The 27743-nt window shown below is 39.4% G+C and overlaps 1 protein-coding gene across 1 annotated transcript in view; it reads left to right on the top strand.

Annotated features, from left to right (window-relative positions):
- Window positions 1-27743, top strand: part of TCTN1 (tectonic family member 1) — a 380029-nt gene that overhangs the window by 205119 nt on the left and 147167 nt on the right. Inside the window, exon 10 of the mRNA XM_053701719.1 lies at window positions 25276-25363. Within this exon, the coding sequence (XP_053557694.1) occupies window positions 25276-25363 (88 nt within the window). The remainder of the gene's footprint in view (window positions 1-25275; window positions 25364-27743) is intronic.

Below are 27743 nucleotides of genomic sequence, written 5' to 3'. Positions count from 1 at the left end.
TCGTCCAAGTAAGGTACTACTGCAATGCCCCTTGGTCTTAGAACCGCTAGAAGGGACCCTAGTACCTTTGTGAAAATCCTTGGAGCAGTGGCTAATCCGAATGGAAGTGCCACAAACTCGTAATGCTTGTCCAGAAAAGCGAACCTTAGGAACTGATGATGTTCCTTGTGGATAGGAATATGTAGGTACGCATCCTTTAAATCCACGGTAGTCATAAATTGATTTTCCTGGATAGTAGGTAGGATCGTTCGAATAGTTTCCATTTTGAACGATGGTACCCTGAGAAATTTGTTTAGGATCTTTAGATCCAAAATTGGTCTGAATGTTCCCTCTTTTTTGGGAACTATGAACAGATTGGAATAAAATCCCATTCCTTGTTCTCTTATTGGAACTGGATGTATCACTCCCATCTTTAACAGGTCTTCTACACAATGTAAGAATGCCTGTCTCTTTATTTGGTTTGAAGATAATTGAGACCTGTGGAACCTCCCCCTTGGGGGTAGTTCCTTGAATTCCAGGAGATAACCTTGAGAAACTATTTCTAGCGCCCAAGGATCCTGAACATCTCTTGCCCAAGCCTGAGCAAACAGAGAAAGTCTGCCCCCCCCTAGATCCGGTCCCGGATCGGGGGCTATCCCTTCATGCTGTTTTGGTAGCAGTGGTAGGCTTCTTGGCCTGCTTACCCTTGTTCCAGCCTTGCATTGGTTTCCAGGCTGGTTTGGGTTGTGAAGTATTACCCTCTTGCTTAGAGGATACAGAATTAGAGGCTGGTCCGTTTCTGCGAAATGGACGAAAATTAGGCTTATTTTTAGCCTTAAAAGACCTATCCTGTGGGAGGGCGTGGCCCTTTCCCCCAGTGATGTCTGAAATAATCTCTTTCAAATCAGGTCCAAATAATGTTTTACCTTTGAAAGGAATGTTAAGCAATTTTGTCTTGGAAGACACATCCGCTGACCAAGACTTTAGCCAAAGCGCTCTGCGCGCCACTATAGCAGACCCTGAATTTTTCGCCGCTAATCTAGCTAATTGCAAAGCGGCATCTAAAACAAGAGTTAGCCAATTTAAGTGCTTGAACTCTGTCCATAACCTCCTCATACGAAGATTCTTTACTGAGCGACTTTTCTAGTTCCTCGAACCAGAAACACGCTGCCGTAGTGACAGGAACAATGCATGAAATTGGTTGTAGAAGGTAACCTTGCTGTACAAAAATCTTTTTAAGCAAACCCTCTAATTTCTTATCCATAGGATCTTTGAAAGCACAACTATCTTCGATAGGAATAGTAGTGCGTTTGTTTAGAGTAGAAACCGCCCCCTCGACCTTGGGGACTGTCTGCCATAAGTCCTTTCTGGGGTCGACTATAGGAAATAATTTCTTAAATATAGGGGGGGGGAACAAAAAGTATGCCGGGCCTTTCCCACTCTTTATTTACTATGTCCGCCACCCGCATGGGTATAGGAAAAGCGTCGGGGGGCACCGGAACCTCTAGGAACTTGTCCATCTTACATAATTTCTCTGGAATGACCAAATTGTCACAATCATCCAGAGTAGATAACACCTCCTTAAGTAGTGCGCGGAGATGTTCTAATTTAAATTTAAATGTCACAACATCAGGTTCAGCTTGATGAGAAATTTTTCCTGAATCTGAGATTTCTCCATCAGACAAAACCTCCCTCATGGCCCCTTGAGATTGGTGTGAGGATATGTCAGAACAGTTATCATCAGCATCCTCTTGCTCTTCAGTGTTTAAAACAGAGCAATCGTGCTTTCTCTGATAAGTAGGCATTTTGGATAAAAGATTTGCTATGGAATTATCCATTACAGCCGTTAATTGTTGCATGGTAATAAGTATTGGCGCACTAGATGTACTAGGGGCCTCCTGTGTGGGCATAACTGGTGTAGACACAGTAGGGGATGATGTAGTATCATGTTTACTCCCCTCATTTGAGGAATCATCTTGGGCAATATCATTATCTGTGGCATTACTGTCCTTACTTTGTTTCGACACTATGGCACAATTATCACATAAATTTAAATGGGGAGACACATTGGCTTTCATACATATAGAACATAGCTTATCTGATGGTACAGACATGTTAAACAGGCTTAAACTTGTCAACAAAGCACAAAAAACGTTTTAAAATAAAACCGTTACTGTCACTTTAAATTTCAAACTGAAAACACTTTATTACTGAATATGTGAAAAAGTATGAAGGAATTGTTCAAAATTCACCAAAATTTCACCACAGTGTCTTAAAGCATTAAAAGTATTGCACACCAAATTTCAGAGCTTTAACCCTTAAATTAACGGAACCGGAGCCGTTTTCAAATTTAACCCCTATACAGTCCCAGCTATATGCTTTGCTGAGACCCAACCAAGCCTAGAGGGGAATATGATACCAAATGACGCCTTCTAGAAGCTTTTTTAGTGATTCTTAGATCCTCACACATGCATCTGCATGCCTTGCTCTCCAAAAACAACTGCGCAGTAATGGCGCGAAAATGAGGCTGAGTCTATAACTAGAAAGGCCCCCAGACTAAAAAAGGAGTCCAACACAGTGCCTGCCGTTTTTTAAACGTTCCCCAAGATTATAATGACAATTATAAGCTACAATCTGCATAATATGCCCCAATAAAGCAATCGTTTTAGCCCATAAAAATGTCTACCAGTTTTTAAGCCCTTTTTTAAACCCTTTATTCTTTTATATTTGACTTAGAAAATGGCTTACCGGTCCCCATGAGGGGAAATGACAGCCTTCCAGCATTACATGGTCTTGTTAGAAATATGGCTAGTTACACCTTAAGCAGAAAGGTCTGCTAACTGTTTCCCCCAACTGAAGTTACTTCATCTCAACAGTCCTGTGTGGAAACAGCAACCGATTTTAGTTACTGTCTGCTAAAATCATCTTCCTCTTACAAACAGAAATCTTCATCCTTTTCTGTTTCCGAGTAAATAGTACATACCAGCACTATTTTAAAATAACAAACACTTGATAGAAGAATAAAAACTACATTTAAACACCAAAAAACTCTTAACCATCTCCGTGGAGATGTTGCCTGTGCAACGGCAAAGAGAATGACTGGGGTGGGCGGAGCCTAGGAGGGATCATGTGACCAGCTTTGCTGGGACTCTTTGCCATTTCCTGTTGGGGAAGAGAATATCCCACAAGTAAGGATGACGCCGTGGACCGGACACACCAATGTTGGAGAAAAGAAATGTTTTGGATTTATACTTTAGATGCTCTAAGCCCAAAAGGCATGAATAGAGACTTTGATCTAGGTTTATTTTTGTAATAGATCTATGCATAGGATACTTAAAAACAATATTGCCTCAGTTGTAATTTTGCAATAGATAACCTACCAAATGTCTGTATATATTTGTGTATGTTTTTAATATAAATATAAAATTACTCTACTCCCAGCAGAGGGAGCTTTAATGACCTAAGAGTAAAGAAGAGAAGGAAGAGTTAAAGGGGAGGAGTTAGTCCACCTGGTTAAGGTATTTTAAGGTGTTATTTTGCACATGTATAATTGACATGACTAAGGGTTTGGAACCCGAAACATAGTCATTTGTATACCTACTCCTGCTTATGAAGTAATAAAAAGGAAGATTTTTGCATACTTCAGGTGGTGCTGCCTATTCATTGGATTGTGTACCTGTTGCTTCAGGTATTTGCAGTAACCTGCTGTCCTGCACACCTGTCTACTCTTTGTGCTGGATTTCACTGGACATTGCATATTTAAAAGAGTCTGCCCTCTTCGCATTATGGCTAACAGCACTTTAAGTGTTCTGCAAGGTTATTGCTTCTTTAAAGGCAATCGTCTACCATCTTGCAGGCTATGCAGCCCCTTATGTGAAAGAGGGGTTTACACTCTTAAATGAGGAAGTCACACCCCTTCTAAGCTTTATTTTATCACCTAGAAAATGGTGATCACTTGCCCCAAGAACACACCTGTGTAGAGGGGGAAGTAGCACTTTTTAAGTGCCCCTATTCACCCCATAATACATAAAGGTGCTTGTGACCCCACTTTTTTCTATGTGGGGTCTAGTACCCCTGTCATTACAGGTGATTGCTATTAAAATGGCAATGTATGCACTGTATTTTTAGAATTAAATGTCTCATACACCTTTTGACAGCAGTTGATTGCCATTAAAACACAATCACGTTTATAGTAGTAACATTTTACAGTACTCTTGCCAGTAAGGCCCTTGCACCCCAAAATAAGCACTATAATGGGACAAGAGGTCTCACGATTTTAAAGGAGGGAGTCACATACCCAGTTGGCTATCAGCTGATCACTGTAGCGACCATGATCACCTGACAAACCCTAATCATATGGAACAGCAGTTGAAGGGGTAGGGTATCTCTTATGTTGTTCCCCACATTGCATAAACAAACTTGAGATGAATTATTTGAAAGCAGCAGACCTGCTTTTTCAAATAGGTAGTCCTGTGTCTGTCAAGGTGCTAGCTAATGGTCTTACAGGGATACTGAACCCAATTTTTTTTTTCGTGATTCAGATAGAGCATGCAATTTTAAGCAACTTTCTATTTTGCTCCTGTTATCAATTTTTCTTCGTTCACTTGCTATCTTTATTTGAAAAAGAAGGCTCTAAGCTTTTTTTTTTGTTCAGGACTCTGGACAGCACTTTTTTATTGGTGGATGAATTTATCCACCAATCAGCAAGAAAAACCCAGGTTGTTCACCAAAAATGCCCCGGCATCTAAACTTACATTCTTGCATTTTAAATAAAGATACCAAGAGAATTAAGAAAATTTGATAATAGACGTAAATTAGAAAGTTGCTTAAAATGTCATGCTCTATCTGAATCACAAAAGAAAAAAAAATGGGTTCAGAGTCCCTTTAACAATGAACCAATACCTCTCAATGTTGGTTCAGTTCTAGGTGTTCTGGTGCTTTCTAAGAGGTATTTATTTCCCTCCTCACAATAGAAATATTTCAAATTTGAAAGATTGAGGTACCACGATTTGGGTTTAATATCACTATAGCTATTAAATGATTGTGGCAGTAACCTCATTTGTTGTGTTGTTGTTGATGTTAGCGCTCATAGAGCTATATTTCTCTGAATTAATTACAAAATTTGGAATCAAAATTTGGGTGAAATTTTGTGAAATTCTAGTATAACTTTTTTTTTGTCAGGCTAAATGAGTTTGGATATGGGTAGGAATAAGGAAACATTGTTAAAATATTTTAAACTTTTCCTCTAGAAATCAATTTTGTGTAATTTTAAAACATGTAACATTTATATGGTCAGATGTTTTTTGCCTACTAATCTTGTCCATAAATTACAAGAAGGTGCATAGTGACAAAAATGTTATCTTCTGATTTTTAATGATTATTTTTCATTGAACAGAATAGATCTAAAATCCTAGATGTTGGTGTTTTGGGCAGGTGATGCTAAATATGGAATTGTACAGTATGAAATATTTAGGAAATAATGAGTCCAGTGATTGTTATTTAATATATAGAACATAAAATTTAATTTATTTATTTTTGTGTTTTATATGGTTGAATTTTCCCTTATGATACTTCTTAAAACTAAAGCCTATTTTCTAATAATGCTTGATTTGCTTATTAAAAAAAATAATTATAATTTAAGTGGGTACTGCACAGAAAAAAAGTTGAAATTGGAAATCTCCCTAGCACAGTGGTGTGGAAATGGCTCAGCAGCAAAAGCGTTACCGTCACACTAAATTTGTGCAATTTTGAATATTGTTTTGTAGAAAGGGATATTTACTGTTTCTTTCATGTAATTAACAAGAGTCCATGAGCTAGTGACGTATGGGATATACATTCCTACCAGGAGGGGCAAAGTTTCCCAAACCTTAAAATGCCTATAAATACACCCCTCACCACACCCACAAATCAGTTTTACAAACTTTGCCTCCAAGGGAGGTGGTGAAGTAAGTTTGTGCTAGATTCTACGTTGATATGCGCTCCGCAGCAAGTTGGAGCCCGGTTTTCCTCTCAGCGTGCAGTGAATGTCAGAGGGATGTGAAGAGAGTATTGCCTAGTGAATGCAGTGATCTCCTTCTACGGGGTCTATTTCATAAGGTTCTCTGTTATCGGTCGTAGAGATTCATCTCTTACCTCCCTTTTCAGATCGACGATATACTCTTATATTTACCATTACCTCTACTGATTCTCGTTTCAGTACTGGTTTGGCTTTCTACAAACATGTAGATGAGTGTCCTGGGGTAAGTAAGTCTTATTTTCTGTGACACTCTAAGCTATGGTTGGGCACTTTATTTATAAAGTTCTAAATATATGTATTCAAACATTTATTTGCCTTGACTCAGAATGTTCAACTTTCCTTATTTTCAGACAGTCAGTTTCATATTTGGGATTATGCATTGAATTATCATATTTTTCTTACCTCAAAAATTTGACTTTTTTCCCTGTGGGCTGTTAGGCTCGCGGGGGCTGAAAATGCTTCATTTTATTGCGTCATTCTTGGCGCGGACTTTTTTGGCGCAAAAATTATTTTCCGTTTCCGGCGTCATACGTGTCGCCGGAAGTTGCGTCATTTTTTGACGTTATTTTGCGCCAAAAATGTCGGCGTTCCGGATGTGGCGTCATTTTTGGCGCCAAAAGCATTTAGGCGCCAAATAATGTGGGCGCCTTATTTGGCGCTAAAAAATATGGGCGTCGCTTTTGTCTCCACATTATTTCAGTCTCATTTTTCATTTGCTTCTGGTTGCTAGAAGCTTGATATTTGGCATTCTTTCCCATTCCTGAAACTGTCTTATAAGGAATTTGATCTATTTTGCTTTATATGTTGTTTTTTCTCTTACATATTGCAAGATGTCTCACGTTGCATCTGAGCCAGAAGATACTACAGGAAAATCACTGCCTGCTGGATCTACCAAAGCTAAGTGTATCTGCTGTAAACTTTTGGTAGCTATTCCTCCAGCTGTTGTTTGTAATAATTGTCATGACAAACTTGTTAAAGCAGATAATATTTCCTTTAGTAATGTACCATTGCCTGTTGCAGTTCCCTCAACATCTAAGGTGCAGAATGTTCCTGATAACATAAGAGATTTTGTTTCTGAATCCATAAAGAAGGCTTTGTCTGTTATTTCTCCTTCTAGTAAACGTAAAAAGTCTTTTAAATCTTCTCTCTCTACAGATGAATTTTTAAATGAACACCATCATTCTGATTCTTTGGACTCTTCTGGTTCAGAGGATTCTATCTCAGAGATTGATGCTGATAAATCTTCATATTTATTTAAGATGGAATTTATTCGCTCTTTACTTAAAGAAGTACTAATTGCTTTAGAAATAGAGGATTCTAGTCCTCTTGATACTAATTCTATACGTTTGGATAAGGTTTTTAAAGCTCCTGCGGTTATTCCAGAAGTTTTTCCTGTTCCTAATGCTATTTCTGCAGTAATTTCCAAAGAATGGGATAAATTGGGTAATTCATTTACTCCTTCTAAACGTTTTAAGCAATTATATCCTGTTCCGCCTGACAGGTTAGAATTTTGGGACAAAATCCCTAAAGTTGATGGGGCTATTTCTACCCTTGCTAAACGTACTACCATTCCTACATCAGATGGTACCTCGTTTAAGGATCCTTTAGATAGAAAAATTGAATCTTTTCTAAGAAAAGCTTATCTGTGTTCAGGTAATCTTCTTAGACCTGCTATATCATTGGCTGATGTTGCTGCAGCTTCAACTTTTTGGTTGGAAACTCTAGCGCAACAAGTAACAAATCGTGATTCTCATGATATTATTATTCTTCTCCAGCATGCTAATAATTTTATCTGTGATGCCATTTTTGATATTATTAGAGTTGATGTTAGGTTTATGTCTCTGGCTATCTTAGCCAGAAGAGCTTTATGGCTTAAGACTTGGAATGCTGATATGGCTTCTAAATCAACTCTACTTTCCATTTCTTTCCAGGGAAACAAATTATTTGGTTCTCAGTTGGATTTTATTATTTCAACTGTTACTGGTGGGAAAGGAACTTTTTTACCACAGGATAAAAAATCTAAAGGTAAAAACAGGGCTAACAATCGTTTTCGTTCCTTTCGTTTCAACAAAGAACAAAAGCCTGATCCTTCATCCTCAGGAGCAGTTTCAGTTTGGAAACCATCTCCAGTCTGGAATAAATCCAAGCCTGCTAGAAAGGCAAAGCCTGCTTCTAAGTTCACATGAAGGTACGGCCCTCATTCCAGTTCAGGTACAGAATTGGTTTCAAGATGAGACCTCCTGCAAAGAGATTTTTTCTTTCCCGTGTCCCAGTAAATCCAGTGAAAGCTCAAGCATTTCTGAATTGTGTTTCAGATCTAGAGTTGGCTGGAGTAATTATGCCAGTTCCAGTTCCGGAACAGGGGATGGGGTTTTATTCAAATCTCTTCATTGTACCAAAGAAGGAGAATTCCTTCAGACCAGTTCTGGATCTAAAATTATTGAATCGTTATGTAAGGATACCAACGTTCAAGATGGTAACTGTAAGGACTATATTGCCTTTTGTTCAGCAAGGGAATTATATGTCCACAATAGATTTACAGGATGCATATCTGCATATTCCGATTCATCCAGATCATTATCAGTTCCTGAGATTCTCTTTTCTAGACAAGCATTACCAATTTGTGGCTCTACCGTTTGGCCTTGCTACAGCTCCAAGAATTTTCACAAAGATTCTCGGTGCCCTTCTGTCTGTAATCAGAGAACAGGGTATTGTGGTATTTCCTTATTTGGACGATATCTTGGTACTTGCTCAGTCTTTACATTTAGCAGAGTCTCATACGAATCGACTTGTGTTGTTTCTTCAAGATCATGGTTGGAGGATCAATTTACCAAAAAGTTCTTTGATTCCTCAAACAAGGGTAACCTTTCTGGGTTTCCAGATAGATTCAGTGTCCATGACTCTGTCTTTAACAGACAAGAGACGTCTAAAATTGATTACAGCTTGTCGAAACCTTCAGTCTCAATCATTCCCTTCGGTAGCCTTATGCATGGAAATTCTAGGTCTTATGACTGCTGCATCGGACGCGATCCCCTTTGCTCGTTTTCACATGCGACCTCTTCAGCTCTGTATGCTGAACCAATGGTGCAGGGATTACACGAAGATATATCAATTAATATCTTTAAAACCGATTGTTCGACACTCTCTAACGTGGTGGACAGATCACCATCGTTTAATTCAGGGGGCTTCTTTTGTTCTTCCGACCTGGACTGTAATTTCAACAGATGCAAGTCTCACAGGTTGGGGAGCTGTGTGGGGATCTCTGACGGCACAAGGAGTTTGGGAATCTCAGGAGGTGAGATTACCGATCAATATTTTGGAACTCCGTGCAATTTTCAGAGCTCTTCAGTTTTGGCCTCTTCTGAAGAGAGAATCGTTCATTTGTTTTCAGACAGACAATGTCACAACTGTGGCATACATCAATCATCAAGGAGGGACTCACAGTCCTCTGGCTATGAAAGAAGTATCTCGAATTTTGGTTTGGGCGGAATCCGGCTCCTGTCTAATCTCTGCGGTTCATATCCCAGGTGTAGACAATTGGGAAGCGGATTATCTCAGTCGCCAAACGTTGCATCCGGGCGAATGGTCTCTTCACCCAGAGGTATTTCTTCAGATTGTTCAAATGTGGGGGCTCCCAGAGATAGATCTGATGGCCTCTCATCTAAACAAGAAACTTCCCAGGTATCTGTCCAGATCCCGGGATCCTCAGGCGGAGGCAGTGGATGCATTATCACTTCCTTGGAAGTATCATCCTGCCTATATCTTTCCGCCTCTAGTTCTTCTTCCAAGAGTAATCTCCAAGATTCTGAGGGAATGCTCGTTTGTTCTGCTAATAGCTCCGGCATGGCCTCACAGGTTTTGGTATGCGGATCTTGTCCGGATGGCATCTTGCCAACCATGGACTCTTCCGTTAAGACCAGACCTTCTGTCGCAAGGTCCTTTTTTCCATCCGGATCTGAAATCCTTAAATTTAAAGGTATGGAGATTGAACGCTTGATTCTTGGTCAAAGAGGTTTCTCTGACTCCGTGATTAATACTATGTTACAGGCTCGTAAATCTGTATCTCGAGAGATATATTATAGAGTCTGGAAGACTTATATTTCTTGGTGTCTTTCTCATCATTTTTCTTGGCATTCTTTTAGAATACCGAGAATTTTACAGTTTCTTCAGGATGGTTTAGATAAGGGTTTGTCCGCAAGTTCTTTGAAAGGACAAATCTCCGCTCTTTCTGTTCTTTTTCACAGAAAGATTGCTATTCTTCCTGATATTCATTGTTTTGTACAAGCTTTGGTTCGTATAAAACCTGTCATTAAGTCAATTTCTCCTCCTTGGAGTTTGAATTTGGTTCTGGGAGCTCTTCAAGCTCCTCCGTTTGAACCTATGCATTCATTGGACATTAAATTACTTTCTTGGAAAGTTTTGTTCCTTTTGGCCATCTCTTCTGCTAGAAGAGTTTCTGAATTATCTGCTCTTTCTTGTGAGTCTCCTTTTCTGATTTTTCATCAGGATAAGGCGGTGTTGCGAACTTCTTTTGAATTTTTACCTAAGGTTGTGAATTCCAACAACATTAGTAGAGAAATTGTGGTTCCTTCATTATGTCCTAATCCTAAGAATTCTAAGGAGAAATCGTTGCATTCTTTGGATGTTGTTAGAGCTTTGAAATATTATGTTGAAGCTACGAAATCTTTCCGTAAGACTTCTAGTCTATTTGTTATCTTTTCCGGTTCTAGGAAAGGCCAGAAAGCTTCTGCCATTTCTTTGGCATCTTGGTTGAAATCTTTAATTCATCTTGCCTATGTTGAGTCGGGTAAAATTCCGCCTCAGAGAATTACAGCTCATTCTACTAGGTCAGTATCTACTTCCTGGGCGTTTAGGAATGAAGCTTCGGTTGACCAGATCTGCAAAGCAGCAACTTGGTCCTCTTTGCATACTTTTACTAAATTCTACCATTTTGATGTATTTTCTTCTTCTGAAGCAGTTTTTGGTAGAAAAGTTCTTCAGGCAGCGATTTCAGTTTGAATCTTCTGCTTATGTTTTTCGTTAAACTTTATTTTGGGTGTGGATTATTTTCAGCAGGAATTGGCTGTCTTTATTTTATCCCTCCCTCTCTAGTGACTCTTGTGTGGAAAGATCCACATCTTGGGTAGTCATTATCCCATACGTCACTAGCTCATGGACTCTTGTTAATTACATGAAAGAAAACATAATTTATGTAAGAACTTACCTGATAAATTCATTTCTTTCATATTAACAAGAGTCCATGAGGCCCACCCTTTTTTGTGGTGGTTATGATTTTTTTGTATAAAGCACAATTATTCCAATTCCTTATTTTATATGCTTCGCACTTTTTTTCTTATCACCCCACTTCTTGGCTATTCGTTAAACTGATTTGTGGGTGTGGTGAGGGGTGTATTTATAGGCATTTTAAGGTTTGGGAAACTTTGCCCCTCCTGGTAGGAATGTATATCCCATACGTCACTAGCTCATGGACTCTTGTTAATATGAAAGAAATGAATTTATCAGGTAAGTTCTTACATAAATTATGTTTTTTTCTTCTTTTTTTTAATTTGGTATATGTCCGCAATTAAGACAAGATGGAAAAGTAGACTGGGATAGAAGGATTTTCTCGTGTCATTTTGTTTTTGGGAACTTCTATAAATGAAGACCTTGTTATGTTGCCAAATAGCTCTTCTGAACATTCGTTATTATTCATACATGATGTTACTACTAAACTCATTTATTTATAGCTGGTTTTTGTTTGGGAAGGCATGATCTTAATATGTTATCTCTGGTTCCCCTTTGCTTTATCACTTTTACTGTTAATTTCACAGTATTTAGTAAAAAAACTTCCAGAATGAAAACGTAAGCAACCCTTTCCTTTTGGTAACATTATGTAGTTTTTCTTTTTTCATTTGTAACATTTTGTGAGTGTGAAGCTACATTTATTATTCAAACTCAGAAGTGACTTTTTCTGTTCAAGGACCTCCCTTTCTTTACATTAAATATAATATATATTTAAATTATTAAAACTCATACTGAATGTTTTTCTATTATTTTTTTAAAGAAAGAAATTGTGTCTGGTTCCATTCCACTAGATAGAATATGCAGACAAAACGTTATGTACAAAGCACCACACGTTAAGAAGCAACGGTCATACAACTGCTGCTTCTTAATCTCTCTGCCACCTCAGATGGGACGTAGATAAATCACTCCCAACTCGCTCATTTGAGGTAATTGACAGGCCCTGCTCTCATGTGATAGCTGGGGTGGGTGCGGGGGACTAGCACTGTCATAACGTATGCAGCTCCTGCTTTGCTAATGAGCAATATAAAATAAATGTATAGGGAAAAGGGGGATATGTGTGCTACATACATGTTACAAAGGGGTGGAACTACCATTGATACAGTAGGTGCAGTGGCACCAGGGCCCAAGTGCTGGGGGCCACATAGCAGCAAGTCTATACATAGGCATGTGCTTATGTGGTCATTATCTGTGTAAAGATACTCACATCATTATACAGTGCAGCATACTCATCAGTTTATAGACACATCATTATACAGTGCAGCATACTCATCAGTTTATAGACACATCATTATACAGTGCAGCATACTCATCAGTTTATAGACACATCATTATACAGTGCAGCATACTCATCAGTTTATAGACACATCATTATACAGTGCAGCATACTCATCAGTGTATAGACACATCATTATACAGTGCAGCATACTCATCAGTTTATAAACACATCATTATACAGTGCAGCATACTCAACAGTTTATAGACGCATCATTATACAGTGCAGCATACTCATCAGTTTATAGACACACAATTATACAGTGCAGCATACTCATCAGTTTATAGACACACAATTATACAGTGCAGCATACTCATCAGTTTATAGACACATCATTATACAGTGCAGCATACTCATCAGTTTATAGACACACAATTATACAGTGCAGCATACTCATCAGTTTATAGACACACAATTATACAGTGCAGCATACTCATCAGTTTATAAACACATCATTATACAGTGCAGCATACTCATCAGTTTATAGACACATTGTTATACAGTGCAGCATACTCATCAGTTTATAGACACATTGTTATACAGTGCAGCATACTCATCAGTTTATAGACACATCATTATACAGTGCAGCATACTCATCAGTTTATAAACACATCATTATATAGTGCAGCATACTCATCAGTTTATAGACACATTGTTATACAGTGCAGCATACTCATCAGTTTATAGACACATTGTTATACAGTGCAGCATACTCATCAGTTTATAGACACATCATTATACAGTGCAGCATACTCATCAGTTTATAAACACATCATTATATAGTGCAGCATACTCATCAGTTTATAGACACATTGTTATACAGTGCAGCATACTCATCAGTTTATAAACACATCGTTATACAGTGCAGCATACTCATCAGTTTATAAACACATCATTATACAGTACAGCATACTCATCAGTTTATAAACACATCATTATACAGTGCAGCATACTCATCAGTTTATAGACACATCATTATACTGTACAGTGCAGCATACTCATCAGTTTATAGACACATCATTATACAGTGCAGCATACTCATCAGTTTATAGACACATCATTATACAGTGCAGCATACTCATCAGTTTATAGACACATCATTATACAGTGCAGCATACTCATCAGTTTATAGACACATCATTATACAGTGCAGCATACTCATCAGTTTATAGACACATCATTATACAGTGCAGCATACTCATCAGTTTATAGACACATCATTATACAGTGCAGCATACTCATCAGTTTATAGACACATCATTATACAGTGCAGCATACTCATCAGTTTATAGACACATCATTATACAGTGCAGCATACTCATCAGTTTATAGACACATCATTATACAGTGCAGCATACTCATCAGTTTATAGACACATCATTATACAGTGCAGCATACTCATCAGTTTATAGACACATCATTATACAGTGCAGCATACTCATCAGTTTATAGACACATCATTATACAGTGCAGCATACTCATCAGTTTATAGACACATCATTATACAGTGCAGCATACTCATCAGTTTATAGACACATCATTATACAGTGCAGCATACTCATCAGTTTATAGACACATCATTATACAGTGCAGCATACTCATCAGTTTATAGACACATCATTATACAGTGCAGCATACTCATCAGTTTATAGACACATCATTATACAGTGCAGCATACTCATCAGTTTATAGACACATCATTATACAGTGCAGCATACTCATCAGTTTATAGACACATCATTATACAGTGCAGCATACTCATCAGTTTATAGACACATCATTATACAGTGCAGCATACTCATCAGTTTATAGACACATCATTATACAGTGCAGCATACTCATCAGTTTATAGACACACTATAAACTGATGAGTTTGCTGCACTGTATAATGATGTGTTTATAAACTGATGAGTATGCTGCACTGTATAATGATGTGTCTATAAACTGATGAGTATGCTGCACTGTATAATGATGTGTTTATAAACTGATGAGTTTGCTGCACTCTATAATTAACACATCATTATACAGTGCAGCATACTCATCAGTTTATAGACACATCATTATACAGTGCAGCATACTCATCAGTTTATAGACACATCATTATACAGTGCAGCATACTCATCAGTTTATAGACACATCATTATACAGTGCAGCATACTCATCAGTTTATAGACACATCATTATACAGTGCAGCATACTCATCAGTTTATAGACACATCATTATACAGTGCAGCATACTCATCAGTTTATAGACACATCATTATACAGTGCAGCATACTCATCAGTTTATAGACACATCATTATACAGTGCAGCATACTCATCAGTTTATAGACACATCATTATACAGTGCAGCATACTCATCAGTTTATAGACACATCATTATACAGTGCAGCATACTCATCAGTTTATAGACACATCATTATACAGTGCAGCATACTCATCAGTTTATAGACACATAATTATAAAGTGCGGTGTGTACAGAGAAGCATATTATTACTATTTCTTATTACTGAGTTGCCTTCAGGGGGCCCAAAAAACTTCTGCACCAGGGCCCTGTGTTGAGTAGATCTGCTACTGATATTACAAATGACTGTTAGTAAGAGAGTTACGTATATAAAAATATAAACATAATTTGTGACTTTGATGTGTCTTTCATTTCTAAACAGCTGAAGGTGTCAGTAGTACTTGGTAATGATCGCTGTTTATTACACATCTCAGTGTTTACTTGGCATAACCATTATTTCTTTCAAGTAAATGGCAAGAGTCCATGAGAAAGTGACGCATGGGATATACATTCCTACCAGGAGGGGGCAAAGTTTCCCAAACCACAAAATGCCTATAAATACACCTCCCACCACACACATACTTCAGTTTTACAAGCAGAATTTCTGAAAGAGTGAATAACAGAATGTTATAAACAGTGATTGTCTACCTCTTTCTACTTCTACCTATTTACAAACAGTTTGTGGTTTTGTTTTGCTTAATTATAAAACTGTGTTCTGCTGCTTAAAAAAATGGACCATCAGTATTTTTAATCGGAAGTTTATATTTATAACACTCAGTATGTGGATTTCTTCTACTAGATACGACGAGTCCACGGATTCATCCTTTACTTGTGGGATATTATCCTCCTGCTAACAGGAAGTGGCAAAGAGCACCACAGCAGAGCTGTCTATATAGCTCCTCCCTTCACTCCACCCCCCAGTCATTCTCTTCGCCTATGCTAGTAATAGGAAGGGTAAAGTTAAGTGGTGATAATTTTTTTTATTTTAAATGGTACCGGAGAGTACTATTTTTTCCTCAGGCAGGACATGGAAGAAGAATTCTGCCTTGAGTTTGATGATCTTAGCAGTTGTAACTGAGATCCATATTGGTTCCCACAAAATTTGCTGAGGAGTACAAGAAAAATCTTCAGGGTGGGGAACGTTTCTTACTGCAAGCAGCATTAAGGTATGTGCAGTCATTTATATTCTGAGGAGACTGTTGTAGATCAGAATGGGCTGACATATTTCCCAGGTTGGGAAGGGGTAAGCAGTAGTCCTGATTAGGATGGTACTGTAAACCTGTGTATAATTATCCTTGTGAGAGATTTCAACAGGGGACACTTATGGGCTATATGTTTGAAGACACCGGGGCAGCCTAGAAACGCTTACTTTATTAAATATGAGACTCATCAGGGCTGACATTTTGTGATACTGAGGGGTCCACATGGCATATATGTTTATTAGATAACATTTATTCATGGCCGTTTTTCTTAAAACCGCTTCCCATGCGGTTGCTTAAGTTATTTGCACATCGAGGATGATGGGCGGGGCCTAATTTCGTGCCTCAGTGCGCAATTAGAGCTTGAAGAGAACAGCAGCCATTAGCTCCGGTTGGGACCAGACTGTGAGGCTGTTTTTCGGAGTGAGACCCAGTCCTTTGGGGCAGGTAGGCGCCACAGCAGAGCTGTGGCGAGGTGCAGGGTCAGTTTAACAATTTTTCTCTGCATAACACTTTTTGTGGGCTAAACATTCGAATTAAAGGGTTAACTCTCCTGTTTACTTGTGGTGCAATATCCGATTGCACATTAGGTTCACACATAATCGAAATTAATCATTTTGCATAACGTTTTAGCAATTTTTAAAAAACAGTGTACTATTTTTATTCTTAAAGGCGCAGTACTTGTTTTTTTTTTTGCTGATTGTTTTTCCTATGTAATAAAGGTTGTTAACGACTTGTGCTGTTATTACTAGTCTGTTCAACATGTCTGACATTGAAGAAAGTCAGTGTTCTTTGTGTTTATAAGCCATTGTGGAACCCCCACTTCATATGTGTCCCTCATGTACTGAAAGAGCCTTACATTGCAAAGAACATTATTTTAGCTGATAAAAGTATGTCTCAGGATGATTCTCAGTCAGAAGAGAATCAGGTTATGCCATCTACTTCTCCCCAAGTGTCACAACTTTTAACGCCCGCCCAAGCGACGCCTAGTACTTCTAGCACGTCTAATTCTTTCACCCTGCAATATATGGCTGCAGTTATGTCTACTACCCTTACAGAGGTATTATCTAAACTGCCAGGTTTACAGGGTAAGCGCAGCAGGTCCGGTATTAGAGTAAATGCTGAGCCCTCTGATGCTTTATTGGCCATCTCCGATGTACCCTCACAGTGTTCTGATTTGGGGGTGGGGGACTTGCTGTCTGAGGGAGAGCTTTCTGATTCAGGAAAGATGTTCCCTCAAACAGACTCAGATGTGACGGCCTTTAAGTTTAAGCTTGAACACCTCCGCTTGTTACTCAGGGAGGTTTTAGCGACTCTGGCTGATTGTGACCCTATTGTCATCCCACCAGAGAAATTGTGTAAAATGGATAAATATCTAGAGGTCCCTACTTACACTAATGATTTTCCAGTCCCTAGAAGAATTTTGGACATTGTTACTAAGGAATGGGATATACCAGGCATTCCGTTCTCTCCCCCTCCTACTTTTAAGAAAATGTTTCCATATCTGACACCATTAGGGATTCGTGGCAGACGGTCCCTAAGGTGGAGGGAGCTATTTCTACCCTGGTTAAGCGTACAACTATACCTATTGAGGACAGTTGTGCTTTCAAAGATCCTATGGATAAAAAATTAGAGGGTCTTCTAAAGAAATTGTTTATTCATCAGGGTTTTCTTCTACAACCTATAGCGTGCATTGTTCCAGTAACTACTGTAGCAGCTTTTTGGTTCGAGGCTCTAGAGGAGTCTCTAAAGGCTGAGACCCCATTAGATGATATTTTGGATAGAATTAAGGCTCTCAAGCTAGCTAATTCTTTTATTACAGATGCCGCTTTCCAAATGGCTAAATTAGCAGCTAAGAATGCAGGCTTTGCCATTTTAGCGCGTAGAGCGTTATGGCTTAAGTCTTGGTCTGCTGATGTGTCATCTAAATCTAAGCTTTTAGCTATTCCTTTTAAGGGTAAGACCCTATTCGGGCCTGAACTAAAGGAGATAATTTCCGACATTACTGGAGGTAAAGGTCATGCCCTTCCTCAGGACAAGACGCTTAAAATGAGGACCAAACAAAATAATTTTCGTTCCTTTCGAAACTTTAAAGGTGGTCCCTCTACTTCCTCCTCCACCACCAAGCAGGAGGGAAACTTTGCACAATCCAAGTCAGTCTGGAGACCTAACCAGACCTGGAATAAAGGTAAACAGGCCAAGAAGCCCGCTGCTGCTACCAAGACAGCATGAAGGGGCAGCCCCCGATCCGGGACCGGATCTAGTAGGGGGCAGACTTTCTCTCTTCACTCAGGCTTGGGCAAGAGACGTTCTGGATTCCTGGGCATTAGAAATTGTGACCCAGGGGGGTATCGTCTAGAATTCAAGGATTCTCTCCCAAGAGGGAGATTTCATCTTTCACGTTTGTCTGTAAACCAGACAAAAAGAGAGGCGTTCTTACGCTGTGTAGAAGACCTATATACCATGTGGGTAATCTGCCCAGTTCCAAACTTAGAACAAGGGCAGGGGTTTTACTTAAATCTGTTCGTGGTTCCCAAAAAAGAGGAAACCTTCAGACCGATTTTAGACCTCAAAAGTCTAAACAAATTTCTCAGAGTCCCATCGTTCAAGATGGAGACCATACAAACAGTTTTACCAATGATCCAGGAGGGTCAATATATGACCACAGTGGATTTGAAGGATGCGTATCTTCACATTCCTATCCACAAAGATCATCACCAGTTCCTCAGGTTCGCCTTTCTGGACAAACATTACCAGTTTGTGGCCCTTCCTTTTGGGTTGGCCACAGCTCCCAGAATCTTCACAAAGGTGCTAGAGTCCCTTCTGGCGGTTCTAAGGCCGCGAGGCATAGCAGTGGCGCCCTATCTGGATGATATCTTGATTCAGGCGTCGACTTACCATCTAGCCAAATCTCACACGGACACCGTGTTGGCTTTTCAAAGAACTCACGGGTGGAAGGTGAACATAAAAAAAGAGTTCACTTGTTCCTCTGACAAGAGTTCCATTCCTAGGAACTCTGATAGACTCGGTAGACATGAAAATTTTTCTGACGGAGGTCAGAAAATCAAAGATCTTAACTACTTGCCGAGCACTTCATACCATTCCTCGGCCATCAGTGGCGCAGTGTATGGAGGTCATTGGGTTAATGGTAGCGGCAATGGACATAGTTCCATTTGCTCGCTTGCATCTCAGACCACTGCAGCTGTGCATGCTCAGACAGTGGAATGGGGATTATGCAGATTTATCTCCTCGGATAAATCTGGATCTAGAGACCAGAGACTCTCTTCATTGGTGGTTGTCACAGGATCATCTGTCCCAGGGAATGTTCTTCTGCAGGCCAGAATGGGTCATAGTGACGACGGACGCCAGCCTCTTAGGCTGGGGTGCAGTCTGGAATTCCCTGAAGGCTCAGGGTGTTTGGACTCAGGAGGAGTCCCTACTACCAATAAATATTCTGGAACTGAGAGCCATATTCAACTCACTTCAACCGTGGCCTCAGCTGGCTTCGGCCAAATTCATCAGATTCCAGTCGGACAATATCACGACTGTAGAATATATCAATCATCAAGGGGGAACAAAGAGTTCTCTAGCGATGATAGAGGTTTCCAAGATAATTCGATGGGCAGAGACTCACTCTTGCCACTCTAAGTTGTCAGACTTTTCATCCGGGGGAGTGGGAGCTCCATCCGGAGGTGTTTGCGGCATTGATCCATCAATGTGGCACACCGGAATTGGATCTGATGGCATCTCGTCAGAATGCCAAACTTCCTTGTTACGGGTCCAGATCAAGGGATCCTCAAGCAGTACTGATAGATGTTCTAGCAGTACCTTGGTCGTTCAACCTGGCTTATGTGTTTCCTCCTTTTCCTCTCCTACCTCGTCTGATTGCAAGAATCAAACAGGAGAGGGCTTCGGTAATCTTGATAGCGCCTGCGTGGCCACGCAGGACTTGGTATGCAGATCTGGTGGAAATTTCATCTCTGCCACCTGGAAACTGCCACTGAGACAGGACCTTCTCATTCAAGGTCTGTTCCAACATCCAAATCTAATTTCTCTGCAACTGACTTCATGGAGATTGAACGCTTGATTTTATCTAAGCGGGGATTCTCTGAGTCGGTCATTGATACCTTTAATTCAGGCTCGAAAGCCTGTCACTAGGAAAATTTACCATAAGATATGGCTTAAATATCTTTATTGGTGCGAATCCAAGGACTACTCATGGAGTAGGATCAGGATTCCTAGGATTTTGTCCTTTCTCCAAGATGGATTGGAGAAGGGATTATCAGCTAGTTCCTTAAAGGGACAGATTTCTGCTTTGTCAATCTTACTACACAAGCGTCTGGCAGATGTCCCAGATGTTCAGTCGTTTTGTCAGGCTTTAGTTAGAATCAAGCCTGTGTTTAAACCTGTTGCTCCGCCATGGAGTTTGAATTTAGTTCTAAATGTTCTTCAAGGGGTTCCGTTTGAACCCATGCATTTCATAGATATTAAACTTCTATCTTGGAATGTTCTGTTTTTAGTTGCTATCTCTAATGCTCAAAGAGTTTCTGAGCTTTCTGCGTTACAATGCGACTCTGATAAGGTGGTTTTGCGTACTAAACCTGGATTCCTTCCTAAGGTTGTTTCAAATAAGAATATTAATCAGGAAATTGTTGTTCCTTCTCTATGTCCTAGTCCTTCTTCTAAGAAGGAGCGTCTGTTACATAACTTGGACGTGGTTCGTGCCTTGAAGTTTTACTTACAAGCGACCAAGGATTTCCGTCAAACATCTTCTCTATTTGTTGTCTATTCTGGAAAGCGTAGGGGTCAAAAAGCTACGGCTACCTCTCTTTTTGGCTGAAAAGCATCATCCGTTTGGCATACGAGACTGCTGGACAGCAGCCTCCTGAAAAAACTATGCTTCTGTTGAACAGATTTGTAAGGCTGCGACTTGGTCCTCCCTTCATAACTTTTCCAAATTTTACAAATTTGATACTTTTGCTTCTTCTGGGGCTATTTTTGGGAGAAAAGTTCTTCAAGCAGTGGTGCCTTCTGTTTAGGTATCTGTCTTGTCCCTCCCGTTCATCCGTGTCCTGTAGCTTTGGTATTGTATCCCACAAGTAAAGGATGAATCCGTGGACTCGTCGTATCTAGTAGAAGAAAAGGAAATTGATGCTTACCTGATAAATTGATTTCTTCTACGATACGACGAGTCCACGGCCCTCCCTGTCAATTTAAGACAGATTTATTTTTGTGTTTAAAACTTCAGTCACCTCTGCACCTTTTAGTTTCTCCTTTTTCTTCCTATACCTTCGGTCGAAAGACTAGGGGGTGGAGTCAAGGGAGGAGCTATATAGACAGCTGTGCTGTGGTGCTCTTTGCCACTTCCTGTTAGCAGGAGGATAATATCCCACAAGTAAAGGATGAATCCGTGGACTCATCGTATCGTAGAAGAAATCAATTTATCAGGTAAGCATAAATTTCCTTTTTATTTAAAATATAGGAAAAATGTATTAATTTATTTTTTATCCAATTAGTTGATTAATCGAAAAAATAATCGGCCGATTAATCGGCCTATTCATGTCAAATTAGATTTTAGCTAAAAATGAAATATTAAATTCTACAATACATCTGTAGTTTATTTAATGTTACTCACAGATACTCTGACATAATATTCTAGTAATTTAACCTGAAGGTTATCCCAGCATTTTTTGTTAAACTCATTGGGTCCATACACATTGCAAATTGTAAAAACTTCTGAATTAATATTAACTTTAATAATGACTATTCGCTCATTAGGATCAATAACTTTTCCCAATATTTTATAATTTAGTTTTTTATTAATAAGTATAGCAACTCCTCTCTTCCTAGTCCTACAATCAGAAGCTATTATTTTACCAACCCAACTAAATTTAAGTTTAACATTCTCTACTGCGTTTAAATCGGTCTCCTGTATTAAAGCTACATCTGTACCTATTTTGTTTAAATGTCTAAAGCTTTCCTTTTAATGGGAGATGTAATTCCTCCAGTGTTCCATGATACCACCTTAAAGTTTTTTTAACTCCATATTTTTCTATATAACGTCAACTTATGTACTCTATGCAGAATACACCCATAGGGGAAGAAGAAAGAACAAGCAAGAAGATAAAAAAAAGGGGGGGGGGGATTAAGACAGTTTGTCCCAAAATTTAATATATTCATATACCTTTTATTAATTATTTTAGTCCTTGGGCAGTCCTAGTCCTTGGGCAGCCACTGTCATTTTGTTAGGGGTTGTTTTGTAGTACCCTTTTAAAGGCTCTTACATCTTCTCTGCTAAAAAAAATGTGCGCAGGTATAAATAAATGAGTTTTAACAATGATCAAACAGTGACAGTGTATGATTTTAGGCTTGTGAGGTCTACAGATGTACTTCCAGTTTTTACAGGAATCAGAAAACCCATTATTTCACAGTTTAATTAAAGGAAAATGTGGCAAAGTAAAGAATTTTGCAATGTCTATTTTCACATACTATTAAAAGAACATTAAATACAGTAGAATTGCACAACCAACAATTGCATAATAAAAATACAATGCAATAGCTCATATATGTGTACACTGTGAACTCTTGCACATGCTCAGTAGGAGTTCATATAAAATGACTGGGCATAATTTGATAATGGAAGTAAATAGGAAGCTGTGCATGCTCTATTGGAAACATGAGCGTTTTTTTATTTTACTTAAGTTTCGCTTTAACCATTTTTAAATGTTTCATGTCTCTTTAACCATGCCACAAGCTACTGGATACCATGACCCTGAATCTGCTTTTCTGGAAATAATGCTAGCTACACATCTGTCAAGGGGTATCAGCCCCTTAAGGTCCATGTATTATACCTGCACAAGAGATTGCATAGTGGGTCTTAATTTGTTGGTTGCTGCCCTAGAGTTTTTTTTCCTTTTGTTTTGTTCTATATACGTTCCTTGCAGCTGAGTTTTCTAGCTCAATGCAAACATGGCACCTGAGATGTTCCTTAAGGGATTCCCTTTCCCACTCAGTGAATTTGCTTCTCAACTGGTTTATGGTGAAAAGCAGGTACTTCAGAGGATGGTGCTTCCTGCCAGTCTGTTCAATTTGGGGTGATCTATAAATGTCTAATATATTTAGGTCTAAAGTACTGCGCTCTCCAGTCAGTGTTGCATCCTCAAATTTCAGATCTTCTGAACTTTTGAGCACACTCAAATCATTATTCATCTAGGACACTAGTTTTCAAACATTTTCTCAGGCCTCCCTAACAGGCCACATTTTGAGGATATCTGAACTGGAGCACAGGTGAAATAATCAGCTGATTAGTAAACATGGTTATTTTACCTGCTCTCATTCAAGGTAATCCTAAAAACCTGCCTGTTGTGAAGGCCTTAAGACAGGTTTGAAAGCCAGTGATCTAGGAGAATGATTTCTTCACATGAATGCATGTCCTACGGGCAGGACAGAATTATTTACTTTTTGAGATTATTGGATTAAGATTCACAACCTTCTGTCCCAGGATCTCATTATTATGAATGTGTTTTCCCTGATGGGTTGGTTACTGTTTCTTAGGGCTCGATTTATTAAGCCCTTCACCTCACTACGACTGCAGGTTCTCACAAAACAACCTGCAGTCAGTATTTATCAAGCAGTGGTCACTGCTTCCTAACCTCTTCTCCACCTCTTAGGTGGAGATTTTCAATCTCCCTGATCTCGTCCGACTGGGGAGATTAACAGCTCCTGTCCGTGCGTGATTGGCTGTGTGCAGGCAGGGGCGGTGTTGCACGGCAACCAACGTGAAACTATTTTTATGCCTGATGGCAAAATGAAAACAAGGAAATGTATGAGGAAAGTCTTCTGATGTTCTCTTCAGTCCTGTGTACTTGCTGTGCTCAGTCTACTGTGCAGCATGTCCAGGGAAGTAAACTATGTTCATTCACATCTCTCTTTTACAATTATATGACCAAACCAATTAAGGCCCCTGTTCCCATCAAACATTTATGTTAAAGGGGCTTAATGTCATTTTTATTAGAAATAGAGCCTTGCAGCATTCTTTCATGTGTATTTATTTTTTGCCGGCTGAACTATTTATGTCTTAATAAAGAAAGATATGCCAAAATTGCTCTAACATGTACCTCCCCTATCAAAATGGCCCCACAGTGCTACAATGACAAACACATTAGACTGTTTTGCAGACTTAAAGTGTAAAACAGAAAAAATAGTAGTATAGTTGCAGAAACAATGTTATCACAAAGTGAGTAGGAAGAATTATTTGTTAAATGTAATCTAACATTGGTATTACATTTAGTATTATTTAGTATCTCCATATGAAAAACACCTGTAAGAATGGTGCATTTAAGTATATAGTGTGGCCAATAATTTATTGCATAATAAATAGTTTGCAATAGAAATGCACGTTATGCTTGGCTATAAAATTGTACCTTTTTCAACAAGCAATGGGAAATGCACTATATATATATATATATATATATATATATATATATATATATATATATATAATGTGTTTTTTCAGACTCCAAAGCCTTATAATAGTCAGACTAGAAGAGATGCACTAAACATAGTTCATGACAATATTTACTTGATAAATATTTAATTAGAAATGCTTGTCATTATAACTAAGTACTGTTTATTTAAAAAAAACTTATGCTCCCTTCGAAGAATTATTTGTTAAATGTAATCTAACATTGGTATTACATTTAGTATTATTTAGTATCTCCATATGAAAAACACCTGTAAGAATGGTGCATTTAAGTATATAGTGTGGCCAATAATTTATTGCATAATAAATAGTTTGCAATAGAAATGCACGTTATGCTTGGCTATAAAATTGTACCTTTTTCAACAAGCAATGGGAAACGCACTATATATATATATATATATATATATATATATATATATATATATATATATATAATGTGTTTTTTCAGACTCCAAAGCCTTATAATAGTCAGACTAGAAGAGATGCACTAAACATAGTTCATGACAATATTTACTTGATAAATATTTAATTAGAAATGCTTGTCATTATAACTAAGTACTGTTTATTTAAAAAAAACTTATGCTCCCTTCGTTTCTGAGACATCTTTAACCATATTTGGTAACGGTTTATAGTTATTTGTTTGGATGATAAATAATAAACCCAATCAGTAAGGTTTTACTAGCTCTGCTGTCAAGTACACGTATAGATTTAAGCTTTTACCTTTTGTTCTCTTATAGGCACAGGTGACTGGCACAACATCGCTCAGTGGGAACCCAGGCTATGTTTTCGGATTACCTTTAGTCGCTGGATTTAAATTACCCCAATATCCTTTTCTAAATGATTTGCAACAAGTATACAATTATTTATCTCATGAGGTCTTTGCATGTTTATTTCACAAGCAAGTTGTTAAAGGTGAAATAAAAACAAATACTCATTTCACACTTTAGCCAGTGATAATGAGAATCACAGAGGCGCCACACAGCAGGCAGATGATAATTCCAATGGACAAACACACACCAAAGGGCAGCTCTTCAGAAAGATAGACAATATCTGTATAATAATGAAACCAAAAAGAAGGCGCTCCAATGGAGTATTTTCTCCGGAGTAAGATCCCCAACTTGATACTAGAATCACCCCTTTAGAAAGGTACTTACAGATTCCAAGCACCTATCTCAAAGTGCAATATTAGACAGTCTGGGTAATTAGGAGCTCTCCACATAGCTCACACTCGGTATAAGCGGTAGTCCTGATCTCCCACAGTGTTCATCAAGCACCAAACAGGATAGCAGTGATAAAAATGCTAAAATACAGCTGGACGCGTTTCGCAAGCTCAAACTTCCTCAAGTAGCATACTTAAAAACAGCTTATTCACAAGTTTAAATAAAAACAAAATATGCACTTAATCACATTGAATTACATACACATGGTAACGTAAATACATTTACCTAATTGTAAAGTGATAACACCTCTTCAATGTGACCCAGAGACATTCAATATACCTCACATAATGGATATAACGACTATATAAACACACCAATCTCAAAGCCGTGAGCACATTGATGAGAATACATTCAGTGTGAACTGTCAATATGTAAAACAAGCGCTCTACCCATAGCTCATGACGCACAGAATGATGTCACACTTCTCTCGTGAAAACCCCCCAAATCATGGCTACAACACGCAGAAGTACTTGCGTCAACACGTATTGAGCAATCAACAAAAGATTGTCATGACTACATCAAATTCCGTGTATCCAAAGCTAGAGACAGCGCTGAAAGACTGACAGCCGATAGTTAATGTCAGACACATGAATCACAGCATACACCAGAGGTGTATATATATATATATATATATATATATATATATATATATATATATATATATCCTATATAATAAAAGGCCAGGTATGTTTGTCAGATGCAGTCATGCGCAGTCTCACTGCGCTAGGACAAACTTACCTGGTCTTAAGCAGCAGAAAGGATGAGTGCCGTAGTGGGGGGCGTGGCCGGACGGGAGAGCCGTGATGGGGGTGTGGCCGGATGGTCGTGGCGAGGGGCTTGGTCAGGTGTGCACGTGAAGGGGGCGTGGTTGGCAGGAGCGCCCCTGATGGGGGCGTGGTCATGTGGGCGTGGTCGAGAGATAGTGAAAAGGAGAAAGAGGAAAAGAGAGGGAGGATAGAGAGCAACAGAGGGGGGGGAGTAAAAAAGGGGTGTGTGGAGAGAGAGCAAAAGAGGGGGAGAGCAAAAGAGGGGGGAGAGGAGAGAAAGCAAAAGAGAGGGAGACAGGGCAAAAGAGGGAGAGAGTGAGAGAGCCAAAGAGGGGGGAGAGGAGAGAGAGAGAGAGAGAAAAAAGGAGAGAGAGGGAGCAAAAGGGGGGGGGGAGAGCAAAAGAGGGGGAAGAGAGAGGAGAGAGAGCAAAAGAGGGGGAAGAGAGAGGAGAGAGAGCAAAAGAGAGAGGAGAGAGAGCAAAAGAGAGAGGAGAGAGAGCAAATGAGGGGGGAGAGAGCAAAAGAGGGGGAGAGAGAGCAAAAGAGGGGGGGGAGAGAGAGCAAAAGAGGGGGGGGAGAGAGAGCAAAAGAGGGGGGGGAGAGAGCAAAAGAGGGGGGGAGACGGAGCAAAAGAGGGGGAGAGAGAGCAAAAGAGGGGGGGAGAGAGAGCAAAAGAGGGGGGAGAGAGCACAAGAGGGGGGAGAGAGAGCAAAAGAGGGGGGGAGAGAGCAAAAGAGGGAGGAGAGAGAGCAAAAGAGGGGGGGGAGAGAGAGCAAAAGAAGGGGGAGAGATAGCAAAAGAGAGGGGAGAGAGAGCAAAAGAGAGGGGAGAGAGAGCAAAAGAGTGGGGAGAGAGAGCAAAAGAGTAGGGAGAGAGAGCAAAAGAGTAGGGAGAGAGAGCAAAAGAGTAGGGAGAGAGAGCAAAAGAGTGGGGAGAGAGAGCAAAAGAGTAGGGAGATAGAGGGGAAGAGAGAGCAAATGAGGGGGGATAGAGGGGTAGAGAGAGCAAAAGACGGGGGGATAGTGGGGGAGAGATAGCAAGAGAGGGGGTAGAGAGAAAAAAAAGAGGGAGAGCAAAAGAGGGGGAAGAGAGAGCAAAAGAGGGGGGGGTAAGAGCAAAAGAGGGGGAAGAGAGAGCAAATGAGGGGGGGAGAGAGAGCAAATGAGGGGGGGGAGAGAGCAAATGAGGGGGGGGAGAGAGAAAATGAGGGGTGGAGAG

Source organism: Bombina bombina, chromosome 2, assembly GCF_027579735.1.
Source record: "Bombina bombina isolate aBomBom1 chromosome 2, aBomBom1.pri, whole genome shotgun sequence".
Lineage (NCBI taxonomy): Eukaryota > Metazoa > Chordata > Amphibia > Anura > Bombinatoridae > Bombina > Bombina bombina.
The sequence above is the reverse complement of the archived record's forward strand: the minus strand, read 5'-3'. Positions and strand labels throughout refer to the sequence as shown.